The following is a 24,536-nucleotide window of genomic DNA, read 5'->3' as shown; positions in this document are numbered from 1 at the left end:
TCTGTCTGGGGCCAAACAGACTAATCAGATTAAATCAAAATATAGTCTTTAAATTTATAGCTATTGTATACACTCCTGAGGGCAGTGAATAGAGTGCAGAGTCTGGAACCAGGAGGATCCCAGTTCAAATGTTTCCTCTGACATGTATTAGGTATATGACCCTGGGCAATTCATTTAACCCTTTTTACTTCAGTTTTCTTATCTGTCAAATGAGCTAGAGAAGGAAATGGTAAATAACTAACAATATCTTTGCCAAGAAAATCCCAAATGGGATCAAAGAGTTGGACATGACTGAAACAATTTAATAACATAATTCCCCTCATACTTCTCCTGACTAAACATTCCCAATTCCTTTAGTTTGGACATAAAAAGAAGTTCAAGAAACATAATTTCTGGGTAACTAATCATTTTATTAAATTATGGCTAGTAAGTAAACAAAGATGGATCATGGCAGCCTATTGACCCTTACATGCTCTTGGAAGAGTGGTGTGCTCTTGACAGATGGCTCATTGGTTAATGATTGATTAATGAGAAGAATGAATATTATAATGAGAGGTGGACTTGGGGATGGGGGACAAGAATTTGATCTTGTCTCCCTTACTCTCAGACCACCCCCCACCCTGAGGCAATTTAGATAAGCCTAATCCTGAGCAGATTACAATGGGTTTCCCCACTTGGGTGGGGTCTGAACAAAATTGAAGATAAAGTTCTAATCCAATTTCATTATCAGCCTGATTCTTGGGCTTATTTGACCTAATAGAGAAGGAGAAGATGGGAAAGGTAGCTAGGTGGTACAGTGGATAGAGCACCAACCCTGAAATCAGGAGGACCTGAGTTCAAATCTAGCCTCAGACATTTTAACACTTGTCCTAGCTGGGTGATCCTGGGCAAATCACTTAACCTCAATTGCTTCAGGAAAAAAGAAAATGGGAAAGAAAAAAAATCTTGGATCTATAGTTATAAATATAAAAGAGAAAATCATTTCTCTTGTAGCTGATGCTCATGATATAGATTTCTAGGATTCTTGTTACACTATTTATTTTTTGACTGCTCCAGTATATTAATGTTCTTTCTAAAACAAAGTACTCAGAACTAAATGGAGTAGTTTAATCTCCCATACTATCCTAATGTTGTAAACTAATTTTTCATGTGTGTGTTGTTTCTCTCTACTGGTACTGCTATCATTTTCCAGTCGTGAACCTGTGTTACCTGCCCATATCATTGCTTACCATGGTGCAGAACATATAAAACTTTCTTTTTTTTTTTTTTAAATTTTATTTTATTTAATAAAAACTTTCAATAAATATTTGACAAATATTTGTGGAGTTGCAATTACTTCTACCGTCTGAACCTATATTCAAAAAAATCTGAGTTAAAATCTTTCCTCCAATGCTTTCTAGCTATATGGCCCTGGTAAAATCACATTCATTTTTTCCATCTGTAAAATGAAGATAATAATAGCACTTGCTGTACTGGATTGTTATGAACATCAAGTGATGAACAAACTCTTGCCATATAAATGTCAGTTGTCATTTATTCTTGGTAATAAATTGCAGCAATAGATAGTGGAAGAAGAGGGACTAGAGAGACTATCTCACTTAATAAAAATTCAATTTATGAAGAGAGAAGAAAATTAGCTGGCTTTGAAACCAAAGTATTTATTAATATCTCAACAAGGTTAAAAAGAGTAAATCAGGTTCTTGGAAAAGTTATACAAGAGTCAGGGGAAGTTACATCCATTGTAAGGAACAAGATGCCTATTTCACATATATATGTTCCTGCCTCAGACCAATAGGAAGCTTGGTACGTGATAAAGAATGGGACATTGAGTTAATAGAGCTGGCTCCAAAACCCAACTCTGCCATAGTTAACTGGATTGCCATGAGACAATCACAGCATTTCTCTCACCAGATGTTCTCCTAAGCACCAACATTCTGTAAAAATCACTTTCCAAATAAGGTTTCTTACTTTAAGAATACATTACAAAACAAATTTAAAAAACATTGACTCAAAGGTGAGTTTACTCTTCCTTAATGCAGAATCCTCCTTTCTCTCTGGTGGCCAACATTCTGGCTGTTTAAATAAGGCTTTACACTTTACAATGTATTTTACAAATATTTAAACCTCTCAACAACCCTGAGAGGTAAGTGATCTTATTCTATCCATTTTATAGTTGAGGATACTGAGGAAGAAAGAGAATCACTTCTTTGGGGTCACATAGCTAATAAACGTCTGAAGGCTGGATCTGAACAGAGGGTTTCCTGATTCCAGGTGCAGCATTTCTATCCACTGTGTCACCTCGCTGCCTAGATTGCTTCTTGGGTTCTTGGTAGGCTTTGTCAGACCCTGTGTTTCTCTGATGTGCTTTTTAAGAAGTCATCATAAAATGATGATTCAGTGAAGAAATACTCTAGTGAACCAAACAATAATAACAATGATTCTTTGCATTTTGATAGTGTTTTTACAGTCCTAATCTTTTTTTTTCCTGAGGCAATTGGGGTCAAGTGACTTGCCCAGGGCCACACAGCCAGGTAGTTAAGTGTCTGAGGTCACATTTGAACTCAGGTCCTCCTGACTTCAGGGCTGGTGCTCTATCCACTGCACCATCTAGCTGCCCTTTTTGATAGTATTTTTGAGCTCTCTCTACCAACACTCCTAACACTTTACTAAATTTGTTTTGTCAATTATGAGGTTAACTTACTCCAGTACAGCTGGTGTATGTGTTGGTAGAGGGATAATTAACAATAATAATGATAATAGGTAGCATTCAAATAACACTTTACAAATATTATCTTATTTGATCCTCACCAAAACTCTAAAGTAGATGGCATTTGAGGGATAAAGAAACTAACTCAGATAGTAGATAAGTAACTTGTTCGAGGTGACACATCTAGTAAGTGTCTAAGGCTATATTTGAACTCAGATCTTCTCACTCCAAGTCTAGTGCTTCGCTATTGCACTATCTACCTTCCTCTCTCACATAAATGTAGCTATTATTATTATTATTATTTTTACTTTTCACATGCATATCTTCCTAGTTAGATTTTTAGAATTTTGGTGGCAGCTATTGTCTCACCATGTTATACAAAAAGATATATATTCAATGGCAAAAATGAAAGTACTTGCCCTCAAAGGCAAGATAACAGTAAATATAAGTCTGTTCAAAATATATATGATATAAACATAAAGCAATTCTATATCTAGCATTCTTTTCTCTATACCACATTGTCTTGTAAGAAGTCAGTTGTTGTTCAGTCATATCAAACTCTGTGACCCTATTTGGGGTTTTCTTGGCAGACAGTAGGGTGGTTTCCCATGACCTTCTCTAGCTCACTCTACAAATGAAGAAACTGAGGCAAACAGATTTAAGTGACCCAAGGTCACACAGATAGTAAGTATCTGAGACTGGATTTGATTTTAGGAAGGTGACTCTAGGCCTTGTACGCTATCTACTTCTCCACTTAGTGAACCTGATGTTAAAGATTAGAATAAATAACGTTGGGGCAGTTGTGGGAAGGTAGACACACAAGGGCATTGTTGGTGGAGCTATGAGAATCACTTCCACCATTTTGGAAATCAATTTGGAGGTAGGCAAATAAAATGACTAAAATGTCCATATCCTCTGACCTAAAGATTCTACCCTTTATTGTGGTTATACCCAAATAGTTCATTGATAAGAAGATAAGTTCCAATATATATCAAAATATTTATAATAGCACTTGTAGTTATAGCAAGGTAATTTAAATATAAATTGTTACTTAGAAAACAAATAGATAGTTATCAATTTGGGAATGGCTAAATAAATTGTGGTACCTGAATATAATATTACTGAACTCTAAGAAAAGAAGAATATAACAAACACAAAGAAACATGGAAAGATCTACATGGACTGATATAAAGTGAAGTTTCCTTGATCCTTAAAATAATCCTCAAAGCTAAGTAAGGAGAGGAAAAATTTTTATGGCCACTTGCCAGGGGGGAAATTAGAATGTTGAAAAGACAATTCATGCTTCAGGTATGGATTAAAATAAATGAACCTCTCAGATCCCTTCTAGTTCTAAGAATCTATGACTTGCCTAAGGTCATGTTGTGAGTTAGTAATGAAGAAGGAATTGATACTAGTAATTCTGTCTCCCAATTCAATTTTCTTGTCTTTTAAATGGCTGCCTTCTTATTTCTGGCTTTTTGAAAATGAAAGGAAATTCTACAAAGGCATAGAAAATAACCCTTGACATTGGCGGGTGCAAATTAAAGTGATGTATCAAATTCAGAGCAGCTCTTCTTGACTTGAGGCCAGAGGAAATTCTGGTCAGCTATGACTGCTGAAAACATTATTTTTCTCTAATTTAGCCACCACTAAGAGTTTGTCAGTGAGTGTTTGTGGTTAGGTGGCTAATGCAGCTTGTTGGTCCAAGACCAAAAAAAGAAAGGTTTATATACTTACTTGACTTTTCTTCTTTAATGTTGTATTCCAGCACATCTGAAACACTCTCATTCAGGGAAGGGAAATGGACTGAGAGGATCATGTGTTTGTGATTACTCGTCCGGCGGACCAAGAAGATCTAGAATACAAGGAAAGATGAGTTAGGTTCTCTGAACTGAAAAATGAAATTCCAGCGTAAGTGAAGAAAATAATACGTTTTTTTAAACATAAGAGAAGAATGTTCTTAAGAGGAAGGATGGTGAAAATAAAATAGTCAACTGAGAGAAGAGATCTAGATTCTGACCCAATCTGTGTCATTAACTGTCCTGAGACATTAGAAATATCATGGTACCTCTTGGAGCCTGACTTGTTCTTGCCAAATGAAGGAATTGGACTAGATGGGGGTTCTTAACCTAGAGTAGGTAGCTTGATTTTTTCATGTCAAAAGTAGGAATTTTAATTTTAAAAAAATTTCTACATTTATCATTTGCAGAAGAAAAATCAGATCAAAAGGGGAAAAATGAGAAAGAAAAAAATAAGCAATCAACAAAAAAGGTGAAAAATACTATGTTGTGATCCACATTCAGTCCTCATAGTCCCCTCTCTGGATGCAGATGGCTCTCTCCATTACAAGTCTATTAGAATTGGCCTGAATCACCTCATTGTTACAAAGAGCCACATCCATCACAGATCATCACATATTCTTGTTGCTGTGTACAATGTTTTCCTGCTGCTACTCACTTCACTTAGCACTAGTTCATGTAAGTCTCTCCAGGTCTTTCTGAAATCATCCTGCTGATTGTTTCTTATAGAAGAATCATATTCCATAGCCTTCATATACCATAACTTATTCAGCCATTCTCCAACTGATGGGCATCCACTCAGTTTCTAGTTCCTTGCCACTACCAAAAAAGGACTGCTAAAACATTTTTAAAACACATGTGTGTCCTTTTTCCTTTGGGATACAGTCCCAGTAGAGACACTGCTAGATCAAAAAGTATGCACATATGCTTTGACCCAGAAGTGTTCCTACTGGACTTAAGTACCAAAGAGATCTTAAAGGAGGGAAAGAGACCCACATGTGCAAAAATGTTTGTGGCAGCTCATTTTATAGTGGCAAGAAACTGGAAACTAAGTGGATGCCCATCAATTGAAGAATGGCTGAACAAATTATGGTATGTGAATGTTATGGAATATTATTGTTCTGTAAGAAATGACCAACGGGATGATTTCAGAGAGACCTGGAGAGACTTACATGAACTGATGCTAAGTGAAATGAGTAGAACCAAAAGAACATTGTACATAGAAACAATACTATATGATGATCAATTCTGATGGATGTGGCTCTCTTCAACAATAAGATGATTTAGGCCAGTTCAGTGATGAGGAGAGCCATCTACATCCAGAGATTTTTATGCTTTCTCTTATGTTTGCTTACATTTTGTTTTCCTTCTCAGGTTTTCTTTTTTCTAGATCTGATTTTTTTTATCCAGCAAGGTAACTGTATAAATATATATACATATATTGGATTTAACATATAATTTTAACATATTTAACATATATTGGACTACCTGCCATCTAGGGGAGGGGGGAAAAATTTAAAATAGAAAGTTTTGCAAGGGTCAATGTTGAAAAATTACTCATGCATATTTTGTAAATAAAAAGCTTTAATAAAAAAAAAGGTATGCACAGTTGATGGCCCTTTGGGCATAGGTGAACTTGATTTTTTAAAAAATAACTATTTTACTATGATTGATTTCCTTTGTAATCTTGTGTATTTAAAAATATTATTCTAAGAAGAGCTCCATAAGAATTCACCAGATACCCAAAGGGGTTCATGCCACAAAAAATCCTCAGACTAGATTAAGAATTTAGATGAAGAATTCTCAGACTAGATTGGTTTCTAAGCCCCCTATAAACTTGATATTCTATATTCTATTTATTGCTTGCCATAATGCTAATATATATATATATATATATATATATATTATTCTATTGTGATAATAGAATGTTTAATATAAATACTATAATCTACTTATTACATTATTGATAATAGCAGCAGAGAGAAAAGTGAATTCCTATTTTCTTTGACATTCAGCAAATAATAAGACAGCTTATGATAATGGAAGGAGTATTGCCATGGATGCAGGGGATCTAGCTGTGTAACAATGGACAAGCTGACTGATCTTTCTTGATTTCAATTTCCTCATCTATTTTATAGATAATAATACTTATTCTAACCAACTATTAGTATTGATGACCATAAAATATATTTACTGTACGGTGCACTGTTGGAATTCTTACAAAGTGTTAAGTCATTAGAATTGATAGAGACAATAATTATCTAATTTAGCATGGTTCAGTATGATTGATCTGATCCTACAAGGAGATGTTATGGGCCAGAACTTGAAACAAGGTAGTAAGTGGAATTGAGGGGACAATGTTTAAAGGACTGGATTTTAACCCCTGGCTGCATATGAAGTGATTATTACTTTGAACTGAAACCAAGGCTGTCTCCAGAAAACCTCCCAAGAAACCTGCTCCCACAGAGAACCATCATATTTTAGAAAAAAAGAAGAACACCACAGTGCACAAGTGATCATGGGTGCTCAAAAGTTAAGAAATCAAGAATGTTAGCAGGTTCTATCAAAATATATATATTTTTTAAAACCCAGTTAATTATGAGAGTCAAATGAAATCACATGTGTGTTTTGTAAATCTTAAAGTTATATTTTATAAAATACAAACTCATCAGCATATCATTTAAAGTTCTTCATGATCTAATTCCAATTTATCAGACTTATTAGCTCACTGTTCTTCCTACTTTCATGCCTGAGATCAGGCTGTCCTAAATCTAAAAAAAGTTCCCCTTCTTCACCTCTGCTTCTTAGAATCTTTAGTTTCCTTAAGGACTGACCTCAGTACAATTATCTTCTCTGGGAAACCTTTCCTAAACCCCTATTTTTTAGTTCTCTCTCCCTTCTCAAACTGTTTTTTCCTTATCTGTAAAATTATCTTTCCCTCCCCACTCTCTGAAAGTTCCTTGCATATAGTGTAGACCCTTAAGTATTGGTTATTTATGAAATGAATGAAATCTTCATATTGTGGAATCTTAGGGTTTGAAATTCATGGAATCTCACAGAATTTTCAGAATTAAAGAACCAAGGAATCTTAGAATTTTGCTTATTGTCACTATCATTTTTTTGGCTAGATTTCTCCTCAGCTATGTTTAATCTTTTCTGTCTAGATGTCTATTTGGAAAGAATAGGTCAGGTTCATCCTTGTCTCTTTCTCCTAAAAGAACCTGACATGTATGCACTCCAGGCTCCAGAACAGTTGAATAGCTACCCATTTGGTTAGTAGTATCACATAGGCACTTCCTCTTTAGCAATGGGTCTTGCAATCATATCTACTATTTCTGAAAGTCAACTCTCCAGATGACAGCTAGTTCCTCAACTCCCCTAGAAGCACAGGGAAATTGGATAATTTGGTTCAAGGCACACAGTAAAAATTGGCTCTGGGGATTAGATCAGAACTCAGTGTTATACCCATGGACTGATTCCATGCACAGACTGGTTTCTGTCTTGGAGAAGATCACAATCTAGTGGAGAGATACTGGCAAGCCACTGATTTAAGTCAAATACTGATGAAATGCTCTTGGCTATTTGTGTAGTATTGAACTAAGCCTATGTGGATACAAAGGAGATAATTCACTTCTCTTCTTTGGAGAACTTATACTATAGTTGGGACAGCAAGGCTTATAGAATGAAACAATTAGAAAATGGTAAAACAAAGGTGTATGCCCAAGTGCTATAATGTGTGATATACATGATTCAGTCAATTCAGTCCTTTTTCAGTCCTGTTTGATTCTTTGTGACTCCATTTGGAATTTTCTTTGCAAAAATACTGCAGTAGTTTCCTTCTCCAGTTCATTTTACAGGAAACTGAGGCAAACAGAGTAAAATGACTTGCCTAGGATCACACAGCTAGTAAGTATCTGAGGCCAGACTGGAAAGCAGGAAGATGTGTTCCTAACTTTAGACCTGTCAACACTTTATCTACTGTACCACCTAGCAATCCTGATATGGATGATAAATGCTATTAAAATTCAGAAACAGGTTAGGTTTAATGTAACTTACAGTCAATCAGGGGGGCCTTCAAGGGAGAGGTAAGAGGTTTTGATCTTATCTGAGTTCTACCATTTAGTAGTTGTGTAAAAATGCCCATTTAACTGGTCTTGTTTATCTGTGAAATGGGAACAAGCCCCCTTTGCAGCTCACAACATGGTTGGGAATAAATCTTATTTCTTTTGATCTCCACAAGGACCTTACTAAGTTGGTAAGTTCTACAGGTATTATCGTCCTTATTTCATGGATAAAGAAGCTGGGATTCAGAGAAGTTGCGTCAATTCCTCAGGGTCACACTATTAGAATTTGTGTTGATATTTGAAGTCCAGCTTTCTTTACAGTACACCACAGTGCAGATGCCACAGCTAGAGAGAATGCAGCCAAGAAAGAGCCAAGGGGGTCATAAATTTGGGGTTCCCTTCCTCCATCCCTGCCAAAACTAGGTAGATACTATGCATTCATATACTTCTATTATATTCTTAAGATACTCCTCCTCTGGCAGCCGCCATTTGTATATGCAATATATAGGCTGAAAGGACTGAGATCTTCCAAGCCGCAAACTCTTTTGTCTCTTTTCTGCTTAATGGTAGTATCTATTTCTATAGTACTTTACATGCTACTTAGTGATTTTTCTTGGGCAGCAAGATGATACAATATATAGAGCATTGAACCTGGGCTCAGGAACACTCATGTTTGTGAGTTCAAACTGGCCTCACACACTTACTAGCTGTGTGACTGTGGGCCAGCCACTTTCTTGTTTAATGAAGAAAAGAAGAAGAAAGAAGATAGAGGAAGGAAGGAGGAAGAAGGAGAAGAAGAGGAGAAGATGATGATGAAGAAGAAAGAAGAAAGAGAGGAGGAGGAGAAGAGAAAAAATGTAAATTTGCTATTTAGAAAAAGACATGGGGAAAAAATTGGGAGCAGAGAGAAAACTAACATGGACTAAAACAAGGACTCTTGGTTTCCAGCAGGGTTTATTTCCCTCATGTTTCCTCAATCCCTCTTTCTTGAGTATAACTCAAAATGACCTCTATCTAGCACATGCCTTTCTAGCAGGTGGTCTGGAGATTCTTCCTTTAAAAAAATATGAAAGAAGAAAGCAAAGCTGTAAAGCATGTAATCTTAGTCTGAGAGAAACCATCATGGATAAAAATCACAAATTTTGAGTTAGCAAGCAAGAGTTTTTTTTTTTTTTTTTCTCTGTCAGAGAGAAGGGGGAAATCCCTTTGCTGGAAGTAAGACACGCAGGGACGAAAAGATAGGATGAACAAGTGGGGTTGTTGACTTCTCACTTGCAGTTTGACTTCATATCATGTGAACTCAATCAATTGTTTATGGTTATTAGGAATGGGAAAAATATTCATGAGTACATTTCCATTTCCAGAAGGAACAATGGAAAAGATGAGAGGGAATCTTTGTCCTTAGAGGACATGCAACGTATAGCAAACTGGGACTGGAGTTGGCAAGATCTGAATTCAAATTTGGACTCAGACTCTCTCAACAATTTTTCTTGAGAGTTTTTGTTTTCATTAGGGTAGGAGATCTAATTTTTTTTTCCTTTTCCATAACTTGACTTTTATGGAAATGTTATGCATAACTGGTTTCTTAATTATGGATGAGAGTAAGAGAGACAATCTAGAACTCAAAAAATTCTAAAACAAATAGAAAAAATTTTTTTTGTTTGTTTTGAATGTAACTGGGGGAAAATATTAAATAAATAGATAAGTACCTAAAATGAGGATCATAATAGCACCTACCTCCCAGGAATGTTATGAGGATCAAATGAAATAACATTTATAAAGTGTTATAAAGCCATGAAGCTGAGACAAGCATTGTGGAGTGCTTAGAATTTGGCAAGACAGAAGATACCAAAATCATTCATTGGTCTTGGTCTGGAGTCTTTGTGACCTTCTGCACCATAGCAAGCAATACTGTCCATAGGAGTTTTTTGGGCAAAGATGTCAGAGTGGCCTGTCGTTTCCTTCTCCAGTGCATTAAGACAAGAGCTTAAGTGACTGGCTCAGGATCAAACAGTAGAATATATCCACATCTACCCATACCTACATATATGTCTATACCCTCCCTTCCTCACACATATCTCAATCACCTAATAGGCACTATATAAATGTTAGATATAGTTATTATCTTTTATTCTTTTTATGATTCAGCAGGACTAGGGACCTTACCTGTCATTTCATTATTGTACAGAAGTGTCCTTGCTAAGAAGCTTTCTCTACCCATACAAGTCAGCACCTTCCCTATAGCTTAGTTTTAGATACATCTTACCTATAGTCACAAAGTATACATTCTGCCAAGCCAGCTCTCTATCCACTATGCCATAGCTTCCATTACTATGGCTAATAATAGATAATAACAATAAGATAATATTTGTAAAATGCTTAAAACAATATTTAGTACATAATAAATGCTACATAAATGCTAGCTGTTATTATTAGCAATAGTGAAAATAACAGTGGGAAATGAAGACAGAGATAGAGAAAGATCATCAGTTCTATTGAGTCAGATCACCTCCTTGGTTAATCAGACTGGTACATATGTTAATGTACCATGACATCCAATCTCCCTTCTAAAGTGAATTGCTTTTTCTATTTTCCTGTTCATGATGATGTAAGCAAAAATCTTTGTGTTGTTCTATTCCATCTGTTATTTATTTACTAATTTTGCATGATGTGATACAGCAGAAAGAGCATTGGACTGGGAATCAGGACATCTGGATTTCAGTCCAGGTTCTGCTGCTCATTATTAGTATGTGACCTTGGCAACTGGTCAACATGCATTTATTTAGCACCTATTATATTCTAGGAATCATACTAGGTGATGTGATAAAGAGACAAAAATCCTATAGTCCATGCTTCAGAAAACTTACATTTATGGTGGGAGGGGTAATGACCTATATACATATATAATAATATACAAGGAAAAGATAAGTTATTTCAGAGGATTATTGTAGCTGATGATGACTAGGAAAGATCTCAAAATGGAGCTGGTAGTATAAGCTAGCTAACATTTATATATTGCTATAAGTTTTTACAAAATTGTTATATAATTGTTAATAAAACTGTTTGATCTTCACAATGATCCTGTGAAGTGTTATTGTTATTATTATTATTACCATTTTACAGATGGGAAATCTGAGGTAGAGCTTATGTGACTTGCCCAGAGATACACAGTAATAAGGATCCAAGACAACATTTAAACTCAGATCTTCCCGATTCCAAGTCCTTTGTCCATTACTTCACCTAAAAGCCTACCTGAGCTAAGGGTTCCAAGAAGCAGATATGAGAAGGGAAGGTATTATAGGCATAAGGAACAGTAAGTGGAAAGCATGGAGATAGTATATTCATGTTGAAGAAGAAAACCAAAAGCAAATAAGCTAGTTGGGTTGGATTGTCAGGTACATGAAGGAGACTAAGATGCAATAAACTTGAAAAGATGGTCTAGAACCAGATTGTTCTTTAAATATCAAGTCATTGCTCCGCACTGGGCTTCAGTATTCTTATCAATAAAATGCAGGATTTGAACTGCATAGAACATGAACCTTAGAAAGCATTCCTTTAGAGAGAATTATAAAATTCTGAGTGCAGGGACTATTTTTTTTTTTTGTCTCTTTTTGTATCTCTAGTGCTTAGCACAGTGCCTGGCAGATAGGAGATTGATAAATGTTTTTTTCATTGATTTAAATTCCCTCAATCTATATTCTCTCTCTCACACTTAATCACTGTGTGACCTGGGCAAATCACTTAACCTGTTTGCCTCAGTTTCCTCATCTGTAAAATGAGCTGCAGAAGGAAATGGCAAACCATTCTAGTATCTCTGCCAAGAAAATCCCAAATGGGGTTATGAAGAGCTTGCCTAAATGAATGAACCTTCCCTAGTAATGTTTCAGACACTATTTGATATCTATGGAGGTTGATTGTTGGGATTTTCAAGACCTTCTGAAATCACATCTGATAGACAACCATTTATTTAATCTATTGATATGGTCATCTTTACCAGTTTTTAATGCCATTGCATAGAAAGGGTAGATGGCACCCAGATAAAGATACCTGTTGCCTATAGACTAGGCAACCTCCTTTGTATATATATTGAGAAGCCCAGGAAGATTTCTCTGCCCTATCTCCTGGTGTTTCCTCCACTGACTAATTAATGTCTGAATTTTCATTATTAGATCATCATCCCTTTGAGCTACAGTTAGAATGCAATTACTCTCTGGTGAGAGCCACTTTAAGTTTCTTTCTGTCATGGACGTCTCCACATAGCAGACAGAACACTGAACTAATGACCTGCTGAGTGTCCCAGGTCAGATCTGGATGGACAGTGGGGTTAGCCAGTGCCTGGAGATAGCTGACCTATTTCAATCTTGCTAAGTCTCTCCATAAAAATGCCCAGCTGCCTTCACGCCTGGAAAAGCTCATTCAGGACGAAATTAATTTTTATGGCCACAGAGGTCATTGCAAGAGGAATTCAGAAGCTTGCTATATTTGGAAAACCTCTGTTGTTATTAGTTTCCAAAGAACCATTTACTCTCCATTTTAGCAGACCTAAGCTGAGTTATCCTGCTGACTTTCTGGGGCCAGTCCTTGAGGCAAGGGAGGAAAAATAACTGAGTTTCCATTGAGCCATAGTTTTATTTCATTTATTGATTCAACAAATATTTATTCATCATCAACTGTATGTAAAACATTATACTCTATTCTATGGGAAAATAAAAGTCAATAACTTAAGAGATCCTGCCCTCTTGGAGCTCATACTTGAGCAAGAGAAACAAAGGCAATTAAAACCATAAGGAGAAGATAGGTAAAATGTGAGATCTACAGAGGAGGGGTACAAAGAATTCTCTTTATTATAGATACAATGTTTTATCCAGTAACTTGGTGTAATTTATACCTGTCTAAATTCCAATGGACTCTTGATGTAATCTGTACTCAGAGAGAGAACACCAGATAGATAATTTTAATTACATTAAGTTAAAAAGGGTTTGTACAAACAAAATTAATGTAGACAAGATCAGAAGGGAAGCAATAAAATGGGAAATCATTTTTAAATTCAAGGGTTCTGGTAAACACCTCATCTCTAAAATATATAGAGAATTGACTCAAATTTATAAGAATCCAAGCCATTCTCCAATTGACAAGTGGTCAAAGGATATAAAGACAATTTTCAGATGAAGAAATTAAAACTATTTCTAATCATATGGGAAGGTATTCCAAATCACGATTAATCAGAGAAATGCAAATTAAGACAACTCTGAGATACCACTACACACCTCTCAGATTGGCTAAGATGATAGGAAAAGACAAAGACAAAAGTTGGAGGAGATATGGGAAAACTGGGACACTAATACATTGTTGGTGGAGTTGTGAATGGATCTAGCTATCCTGGAGAGCAATTTGGAATTATGTTCAAAAAGTTATCACACTGGGCAGCTAATTGGTATAATGGATAGAGTACTAGCCCTGAAGTCAGGAGGACCTGAGTTCAAATATGACCTCAGACACTTAATAGTTCCTAGCTATGTGACCTTGGGCAAGTCACTTAACCCCAAATGCCTCAGCAAAAAACAAAACAAAATAAAACAAAAGTTATCAAACTGTGCATACCCTTTGACCAACAGTGTTTCTATTGGGTCCATATCCCAAAGAGATCTTAAAGGAAGGAAAGAGACCCACATGTGTAAAAATGTTTGTGGCAGCCCTTTTTGTAGGGCCCAAGTGAATAATGAGATTAATGAAATATCCATGATAATGATAAATTTATTACTGTCTCTGATAGGTCTCACTATAGGATAGTGTAGCAAGTATAGCGTTGGACTTGGAATCAGGGAGATGTGGTTAAAATTCCATCTCAGATGCTTACAAGAAGTTGAGGAAATTGGGAAAATCACTTATGTTCTCTTAGCTTCATTTTCCTGTAAAACTTATAAAATGGGGAGAATAACAACTGTAGTACTAACTTCATGAGAACCAAACAAGATAATATATAAAAAGCACTTGCAAATTTTAGAGTGCCGTATACACAAATGTCCATTTTTAATATTCTCCTGCCTTCTTTGAAGGACTTCCAAAATTTTGGCTCTGCTTCACCTATTTCATCTAATTGGATAACTCTCTGGTTCTGCTCCTGCCAATCTCATCAGTCTGCTCTCCTCTGACCCACAAACAGAAATGGAACTTCTAAAATGTTCTGCTTCCCAACTCTGAATACTTTCCTTAGACAATTGAAAGGAAGGCAGGAAGCAATCATTTTTTATTAAATGCTTATTATGTGCTAGGCTGTGTAAGCACTTTACAAATATTATCTCATTTGATCCTCAACTCTAAAATAGATATTACTATTATCCCCATTTTACAGTTCAAGAAACAGAGGCAGGCAGGTAGATTAAATGACTTCCTCAGAATCACACAACTAGTAAATGGCCAAAATCAACTTTGAAGTGTTCCTGACTCCAGGAACACTGCAGTATTCAATTTATCACCTACATATCTCTTAATTCTTCTTTTCTCTAAAGGATCAGCTCAAATTTCTCTTCCTCCACAAAACCTTCCTTCCCTTCTAAATGTTCCCAGTCAGAACTTATTTTTTCTAAACTTCCATGATGTCTGCTGTCCATACCACTCACAAGGCATGATATACTGCTCTCTTCCAATGTCAGCTTTGAGAATCTTGGATAAATTAAGTGATCTCCATGAACTTTACTTTTCTCATTGGCAAAATGTGGGTAATAATTTATGCTACTGACCTCAGAGGATTGTTAGAAATGTGTTTTATAAACTAGAAAACATTAAGGGATTATGAGCTGTTATTATATGCTTTATTTTCCCAGCTTGATTATAAGTTCCTTTTGGACATCACTTTGTGACACTATGGTTAGAGTTCTGGGCATGGAGTCAGAAAGTTCAAATCTAGCATCAGACACTTTACTAGATGTGTGACCCAGATAACTCATTTAATCTGTTTGTCTTAGTTTCCTCAAGTGTAAAATGGGATTATAACAGCACCTATTTCCTAGGATTGTTGTGAAGATCAAATGAGGTGATATTTGTGCAATGCCTGGCATATAGTAGGTGATATATAAAAAGGATTATTCCCTCCCTATTTTTGTGTCTTCTATAGTGTCTAGTATATTGTAGGTACTCAATGAACTATTTTCAGAATGAATGGATTTCTATAATTCTCACTGATTCTGTTTTTGCTGTGATCAAAACTTTTACTGACAGAGAAAAAAAGTTCAGAGAGACAGAAAGAGACAGAAAGACAGACAGAGAGAAGGGGAGAGAGACAGAGATAGACAGAAAGCAAGAGAGAGAGATTAAAGGGAGGCAAGAAGTGCTGAGAGCAGAAGAAAAAGTTTGTTTTGGGTTTTTTTGGTACATTTGGTCTAAAAGAGTGGATTCCAGCACAGTAACTGATACTTAGTAGATGTTTAATAAATGATTGTTAATAAGATAGGTTAATTGATTGATAGCATGCTAGACTTAACAGTCGGGAAGACCTGAGTTCATACTTACAAGCTCTGGGATCCTGAAAGAATCATTTAACCTATATTTGCAAAATGAGGATTATAGGACAGTAACATGGTGGTGCTATAGATAGAACACCTAGGCCTGGAATGAATAAGGCCTGAGTTCCAATCTGGCCTCAGATATTTAGTAGCTGTGTGATTTTGAGGAAGGCATTTCTCATCTGTAAAATAAGCTGGAGAAGGAAATGACATCTTTGCCAAGGAAACTCCAAATTTAGTCACTAAGAGATGGACATGGCTGAAAAATTATTAAACAACAGAATGAGGACGATAATTTTTATAATTTCCACTTTTGTGAGGTTTAAATGAGAGTGAAGAGGAAGTGTTTTTGTAAACTATACCATAGAAAGCTCAGTTACTTCATAATAACTGACTTTTTATTTAATAATAATAATAATACTATCTTTGGATAAAAGAGGGGAGGGGCTGATTCCTAGTCTCAGAAACCCTGTTTTCACATCTTGGTTCTAACATTTCCCAGGGAGCTAAGCTAGGTGGCACAGGGAATAGAGTGTTGGAATTGAGTCAGGATGATTCAAATCGTCCATCAGGACTTTTTAGCTAAGTGACCTTGGGTGAGATACATAACCTGCCTTCCTCAGTTTCCTTATTTGTAAAATGGGAATAAAAATAGCCTCTACCTTCCAATGTTCTTCTGAAGATAAAATTAATTAATGTTTGCAAAGTGCCCTATAAATCTTAAACCATTATATAAATGCTAGCTATTTTTTTTTCCTAATAATATTTTATTTTTCCAAATGCATGCAAAGATAGTTTTCAACATTTACCTTTTGCAAAACCTCGGGTTCCAAGGTTTTCCTAGATCTCCAAGACAGCAAACAATCTGATGTAGGCTAAATATATACAATTCTTTTAAACATAGTTCCATATTCATCATGAATGCTAGTAATATTACTATTATTTACTAGTTAAGAAACCATTGGCCTGAACCTCTATTTTTTCACTGTGTAAAATGGGGATGGTACATCATTCTAAGGAAAGTACTTTGAAAATCTTAAGGTGTCATAGAAATGTGAGTTGTTGCTGTGATTGCTACTATTGTAACTGCATTGACTTCCTTCCCCAGGAGGAGCCAGAAGGGTGTGGTTCTTCCAGGCCACATTGTAACAATCTGCTTCCAGTCCTTCCCCTTCCCAAAGCACAGATCTCATATTCCTACAGATAGGTACAGAGAGCCATTCCTGCACATCTCTGCAGAATGTTCCTTGCACACTTCTCCCTGATGATTCCCCAATGTTTCTCAAGAAGAACCTAAGAAATATGAATTTCTTCCACCTCAAAAAACTATCATCCTTGGAAAACTCTGATCTGCCTTTTCATGCCTAGGATAGAAAGACTAAATTTCCTCCTGTTCTTCATGAGTGGGGAGGATTAGCAAGCAATGCCCTAGTTCAAGCAATTGGGAAGAAACCTCTGATTTTATTTTTCTGAGTCAACTTCTCTTCTTAGAACCTTGAGTTCTTTCCCTCTAAGACATTTTATTTAAAATTTCTCTTTCTTTTTCTACCCTTCTCTCTCTCCTTTTGTCTCTATCTTTGCCTTCCTTTTCTCAAGTCAGTGATATATTCCCCCCTTTTGTTGTGGTGGTGGTTATTGTGATTTCACCTTGTTCATGTGCGATTTTGTAGATATCATTTTCTGACCTCTATTTCATTCAGATTACAAAGGATTATTTATTTTCTTATTTTTTTCAAAGCACCAGTTTTTAATTTTGTATTTCATTTCTATAGTTTTAGTATCCAAATTATCAGTTTCTCTAATTTTTCTCTTCCTCCTCTTTTCCCTTTTTTCCTTCTTTTTCTTCCTCCTTCTCCTCTTTCTCTTTCTTCTCTTCCTTTTCTTTGCAAAACCTAGATTCCCCACCTCTAAGGTTTCCCTACCTCCTTAAAACAGCAAGCAATCTGATATAGGCTATATATGTATAATTCTTCTAAATATACTTCCATATTTGTCATGAATATTAGTAATGTTGCTATTATTTCTTGTTGAACAACCATTGGCCTGAACTTCTTCTTCTTCCTCCTTCTCCTTTCTATCTTCCTCTTTTTTCTCCTACTCCTCTTCTTCTTCTGCACTTGGGGTTAAATGACTTGCTTAGGATATCATAGCTAGTAAATGTTTGAGATCCAATTTGAACCCAGGTGCTCAATCAACTTCAGACTTATTTAAAAATCAAACAAAACAAACAAACAAAAATCTTTGTTTTACATCACCATCCCCTCATGTTATCCTATATTTCTCTTCCCTTTTGCCACCAAATTCACAGAAAGTAATAGCTATTCTACTCCTTTCCCAACTGGGTCAATGTTCCTTTGGCAGTGCTCCAGTATGTCAATGTTCTTACTAAAATATGGCACCCAGCACTGAACACAATGATACATCTCAATCTCAACTTACCCCAGTTGTTTGGCCTTGGAGGATCTGAGTTGCCTTGTCCCTGTCCATGTCCAACTGCAGCCAGACCGGGCAGGTTGCAATAAGTTTTTCTAGAACACTAATTCCTCGGGGAAGGCGATTCCTCAGAGCAGCTGACCAAAGTGGCTCAGTGTCTTCATCCTCTTCCTCCTCTGTTTTCTCTTCTTTCTCTCCTTGTCCAACATTTGGAAAAGGACTGAAGGGACAAAAGGAAATTATCATTGCATAGACAGACATACCAAAGGAGAACTAGAGATAAATTTTAAAAAAAAATGATAAGAAATATCATTCCCAAGTTCTCAATGTTTTTCTGTAGCAGTGAATGTCTTTTATTCCTAAATTCTCTAGCAAAATTCACATGTTTCATTTTTATCTTTGTTTCTCCAGCACAAGATGTCATGGACAGAGCCAGGCAAACATGAGGTCCTGTATGTCCTTATTTATATGCAGTGGTAGATGAACCAATGTCGCAGGGGTCCACAGCTCTCCACAAATAGAGGCAAGTAGAAAAAGAAAGATTCTAGATGATGTGACTTAGCCTCAATTTTAATAAGTTGCCACTTTTCACCCTTCTCTCCTTCCCTTAGGCCCTTGCTGAATCCTAATACTACAAAATGATACTGTTATAAATGACCTTAGGACATAGAATACAGCTAAGTAGTAGAGTGGATGAAGAGGTCCTGGGCAACTAGGTGGAGTTGTCAGAGAAAGCCTAAAATAATAAGATTATAATGTTCTCTGAGGCAAGCATGGAAGGGTATCTATGGGTTCCAGCTCAGTCTTCCAGTCTCACCCCTGTGGAGGTCTCAAACTCCACTTTATTGTACCTAACCAGAAAGGCAAATTATGATGTCAAACCTGGAAGTTAAAATTACCCTATCAATCTGTCCATGGCCCAAGCTAACCTTTTTGGGTTAGCCCAGTCTGCCTTATGGTGTCTTTCTCTTTGGAGTTAACTAATTCTTTTAGAGTGCTAAACTCTATGGATTTAGTCTGCCAGTCAATGGCATGCTTGCACCTCATGGTGTATTCCCTTTCTCCTGTTTAACTCTGAATTCTACTAGGGAACTCGTATTTTTCATTGTTAATTGTTAAAACCCCTTTCCTTGCTAAGTATATGCTCTCCCAAATCTATTTCATATTTTCCATTCAGTGTCTATTTTACCTCTTGGTTTTGTTTGTAAATAAACCTACCTTTTGGCAAAGGAGAGAGACTTGGTGAATTCTTTACCTGTCAATTGCTACCAAACCCCATCATTTGATGTGTCTACCTCAATCTCATTATTATTCACATTTTGTAAATAAGGAAAAGGAGGCCTTATTTGTATAAAGTCACACAGCAAGGACCTGTGAAAATTGAAGTCCAAGTTTTCTGGATCTTTTCCTACTTTGCCACCTTTTTAATTACAATAGCCTCCTCTGAGAAGCTGGTTTAGTCATTGTATTAACAATGTTTTGTACACAAGTAGTTTCCTTACTTCCTTAGAAACTTAAAAACAAGTGCTCCCATCCTGGAAAGACTTGATGTTTATCTTGTTTCAATTCTACTCTAGGGAAACTCACTCCCCCATAGGGCATGGGGGCCATTGCCCAGCAGCCTGGGATTAACCTGTATTTTTATACCCTTGGAACTGAATCTGTGCCAAGTGACCTAATCTCTCAGGTTTTTTGCTTAAGCTGCCCTGTCAGGACTGAGAGTAGCTTTTCTTTTATGACAAAAGAAATCAGTGTCAGAAAGTATGATTCTATTCTTTCTCCAAATGTATCTTCAGTTCTCTGAAAATATTATGGGAAGGAATAGCAATGGAAACAGTATTGAACAACATAAAGAACACTAGGTTGGAAGTCAGGAGACCTAGGTTATAGTTCTAGTTCTGCTACCTATATGACCTTGAACAAAGCATTTTTCTTTTAGGGGCCTCTCACGTCTCCTCTGAAAAATTACAGATTAGAACTGGATTCTATATCACTGTGATTCTACTAAGCGTGCCTACATAGTGTTATCATAGGTTTTCTTGTCTGGTTCAAGTGATGGAGGTAGCCCTTCCTCATCTACCTGGACCAATGGAAGGATAACAATGTGTTAATTGGATGGATGATAATGTGTTGACGCAGTATGGCATAGCTTCTCATCCAAGTTGACCACAGAGACACATGCTTGACGAGGTGGGAACTATACATGAATATCTGAACTTCAAACTCCACAGGAAATAGGAGATAAATGGAAAGGCAGAGTCCAAAACTAAGCTGAGAAGGAGTCCAAGACTAAGCTGATGTGGTTGTTTATAACTTCGGGGCATCCACTTCATTTCCTAAGAAGTATTCTTAGTTTCTCCTATAAGCTGGGCTACTTTTCCCTGTGGGAAAGGCAAGAAATAACTTATAGACACAAAACTCAGATAACTAACTGGAAAGCATTTTTCACATGTATCAAGCTCATTGGCCCTTACCGCAAACCCATAAGATAGGTAGATAGAGTACTAGTAAACCCATTTTGTAGAGAGAAAACTGGAGGCTGAGAGCAGGTAAGTGACCTGCCTTACTCCCTAAAGGTCCTCTGAAAAGGATCTAAAAGGTCTCTAAAAAAAAAAGAGAGAAAGATAACTAGATCTTCTGAGTCCAAATATACCATAGTTATGTTTGTATGTGCATAGAAATTGGTATAGGTGTAAGTATAGATGTAGATAAAGTTACACATAAATTTCCATTACAACACAATTAATATATTTAATTAAAATTTTTAAAGCATGATAGGCATTTGAACTAGTTATTACTACTATTAAACATATTAATTTAACTTAATATATTTAGTAGTAGTAATAACTAGTTCAAATGCCTATCATGCTTTAAAATTTACAAAGCACTTTACAAACGTTTTCTCATTTAGCTTTACAACAGTCTTGGGAGGTAGTTAATTATAAGTATTATTCTCATTTTACAGATGAGGAAACTGAGGTTGATTTAGAGATACAAAATGACTGACTCATGATCACCTAGCTAGGAAGTGTTATTTGAATGTAGGTGATTCTGTCTTTAAATCCAGTGTTCCTTCTAAGTCATGTTTCCTATTAATACTAATACCAATGTGTATGTATATATATATGATGTAAACTGTACCCCTTTAATCTTTGGGGGAAGGATTGGAAAGGAGCCTTTGGGGGAAAGATGCTCTAGACTCTCAAACCCTCCAGATCTCTGAGAGGCCACAATCCATAAGGGAAACTCCCAGATAAGTAATCTCAGTTAATTGGAGATCTTGGCCTGGGGTATAGTCACTATCTTCTATTGAATTGAAAAATCTCCTTAGCTTAAAACCTCAAAAGGCTAATAAAAGACAACTCTGAAACTGAATCTTTGCTAATACTCTTCTGCACTTATCCCATTGGGTCTTTCTCAGTGTAAGCCCATCTTTGCAATAGTCCTAATAGGATCTTGCCCACTAAGAAAGCTGTTTCCTTAGTATAAATAAACCCATGCTTGCCACAAACCTCGAACCTTTATTTATTGGGATTTGCAAATTCTTTCCCAAAACCTGAAACCGGCCAAAGGGGATCCCATTGCTGTCAGAGGATCCCTCAACCCTCAATTCACACACCTCATCATACACATACACACACACACACACACACACAGCAATTGGGGCTAAGTGACTTGCCTAAGGTCACACAGCTAGGATGTGTTAAGTGTCTGAAGTCACATTTGAACTCAGGTCCTCCTGACTTCAGGGCTGTTGTTCTAACCACTACACCAACTAGCTGCCCCTAATACCAATAAATATTAGGAAGACTAGTGATGAAACAGTATCCATTATAGAGAGATGATGAGCTTAGGGTATAGAATGAAACATACATACACACACAAAGAAACATAAAACCATTGGAAGAATTTTTTTTTTTTGCTTAATTGTTACAATTTTTCCTCCTCTCTCTCCATATCTATCCCTATGTGAAAAATGAATGGATAGTGATTTTCTTTCCCTAAGAAAATCAGTAAAGAGGTAGGGGATTCTACAGCTGTGAAATTTTATATAAACTTTTGGACAGGGTCATTGTATTGTTAGTTTTACTTAACCATTTTGCTTTGTTATATGAGACCTCTTGAGAAGTAGGAGTAATCTGTAAATGTGTTTAATGTGAAAACAAAACTCATCAACAAAACTGAAGTATAAAAAGAAACAGTTTTGACCACACAGAATGTCTGAAAAGGATTTAGAGAATACTCAGGGATCCCTGGGCCACATTTTGAGAATCTTTGGTAAATATAGATCAATTCTATGGTATGGACATAAAACTCAGAAAACTGGAAAATACTTTTCACATGTGTCAAATTCTTTTGGCTTTTACCAACAAATGAATAAGATAAGTAGACCCATTTTATAGAGGAGGAAACTGTGTGATTCTTGTTTGTGTCCCTTCTATGATTCTTCTCTAGAGGTTATACCTGCCCAATGTGCTTGAGAATATTATTTGAGTTGTTTTAAACTTTACAAATGGCCAAGGAAAAACTCTGTCCCTCTATCTATCCTTAGTCTTACACTATGAGTGATTTCATTTTTTGGACATATGTGTCCATAGTGACTATTTTTATAGATGAGTCACTGTTGGGAATATGCTGTCCCTGTTCTCATCATACATGGGTTTCCATTTCTCCTTAGGGGTATATATATATATGTGGTGGGGGGGGGGAATATATATATTCCCACCACCACCACCATTCTCCTGAGATTGTGTGTTCCATGATTCACAGCCATATAGCATCATAATTGATGTCATTCCCTATAGATGGTGAGCTCCTATTTATATATGGCATCATGACAGTTGCACCAAGACTCGTTACTACAGAGATTTCTTGAGAAAAACTATGATTATTTAGAATAGATTTGTATAGCTACTCACTTTAGAAAAAACAAGTCTATGTAAAATGCATTTTTTCTATATTATGAAATGTACACATTTCACAAAAAGTTATCACCCTGTAGATTTTATAACTCTCCAAAGATGTCATCTCAGTAATATTTTCAACTTTCCATCAGTACCTTCAACATATTCTTGCAAGTGGCAAGGGCACAAAAAAGATTGTTGAATAAAGGAATAAAAGCCACAACTTTCCTTTCTATTTAAACTCTGATCTTGGCCATCACAGAGATTTGCTGGGTACACACTGGCAACTTTCATTAGCAGTGGCAATCTTTGTTAATGAGCAGCCTGCCTGCCACAAAATAATGAGCCTCTTCTCACAGAGGCTCCCCTGGAAACAATAATAGTTTCAGGACAATTTTCCCTTCCGCTCACAAGTAATGAAACAATAGTTTCATGCAGGAAGTATAACTTCATAAGGTTTGCAGAATTAGGCTAGAGTGGAGGCATGTGGGGGAGAAAGGGATCCCAAATCACTTCATTATGGAAAGTGACTCAGGAAACCCTACCCTTTGGGCCTCAAAGTGTAAATCCCAGACTCTCATTTTCTTCCATATTGTGAGGATTAGTCCATGGAGGATTTTCTAATCAGATCTCAGAAGAAATGATCAGATTGGCATCTTCCATTATTAAAACATATATATTTGTGGTACCCTAGTCCCAGGTCTCTTGTTAAACTTCATGAAAAAGAAGGAAAGCCCAGTTTCTTGAGTGGAATAGGATGGAAGATGATGTGTGGAAAAAGTTAAATGACCTGGCAACTTGGGAGTGATGGGACCTAGGCCAATGGCTAAATCTGCTTCAAAGGAAAGAAAGGCAGTAGTCCAACTATAAGTGGATCCATAAAAATCTTGCTCTGGGCTGCCAACATTAGGGCCCTTGGAAACCAATTCAGAAAAGACCAGAAAGATGTGCACCCTAATGAGACCCTGAGATAGGGAACTACTAAATAGACAAATACAGAAGTCCAGGGAAATCAGGAGAAAGGATTGAAGGTAGAGAGAAGAGGATACCGTACTCATCCCCTATTCTGATCAAAGCCACAAATAACCTTCTTTTACTTCATCCTCTCGTGCTGCAATGACAATAAT

The 24,536-nt window shown here is 36.4% G+C and overlaps 1 protein-coding gene across 1 annotated transcript in view; it reads right to left on the bottom strand.

Annotated features, from left to right (window-relative positions):
• Positions 1 to 24,536, bottom strand: part of RIN3 (Ras and Rab interactor 3) — a 156,018-nt gene that overhangs the window by 90,051 nt on the left and 41,431 nt on the right. The window contains 2 exon segments of the mRNA XM_051977350.1: positions 4,445 to 4,562; positions 18,512 to 18,725. Coding sequence (XP_051833310.1) covers positions 4,445 to 4,562; positions 18,512 to 18,725 — 332 coding nt within the window.

The sequence above is a fragment of the Antechinus flavipes genome, chromosome 2, assembly GCF_016432865.1.
Source record: "Antechinus flavipes isolate AdamAnt ecotype Samford, QLD, Australia chromosome 2, AdamAnt_v2, whole genome shotgun sequence".
Taxonomy (NCBI): domain Eukaryota; kingdom Metazoa; phylum Chordata; class Mammalia; order Dasyuromorphia; family Dasyuridae; genus Antechinus; species Antechinus flavipes.
Note: the sequence above shows the minus strand (reverse complement) of the source record. Positions and strands in the feature narration are given on the sequence as shown.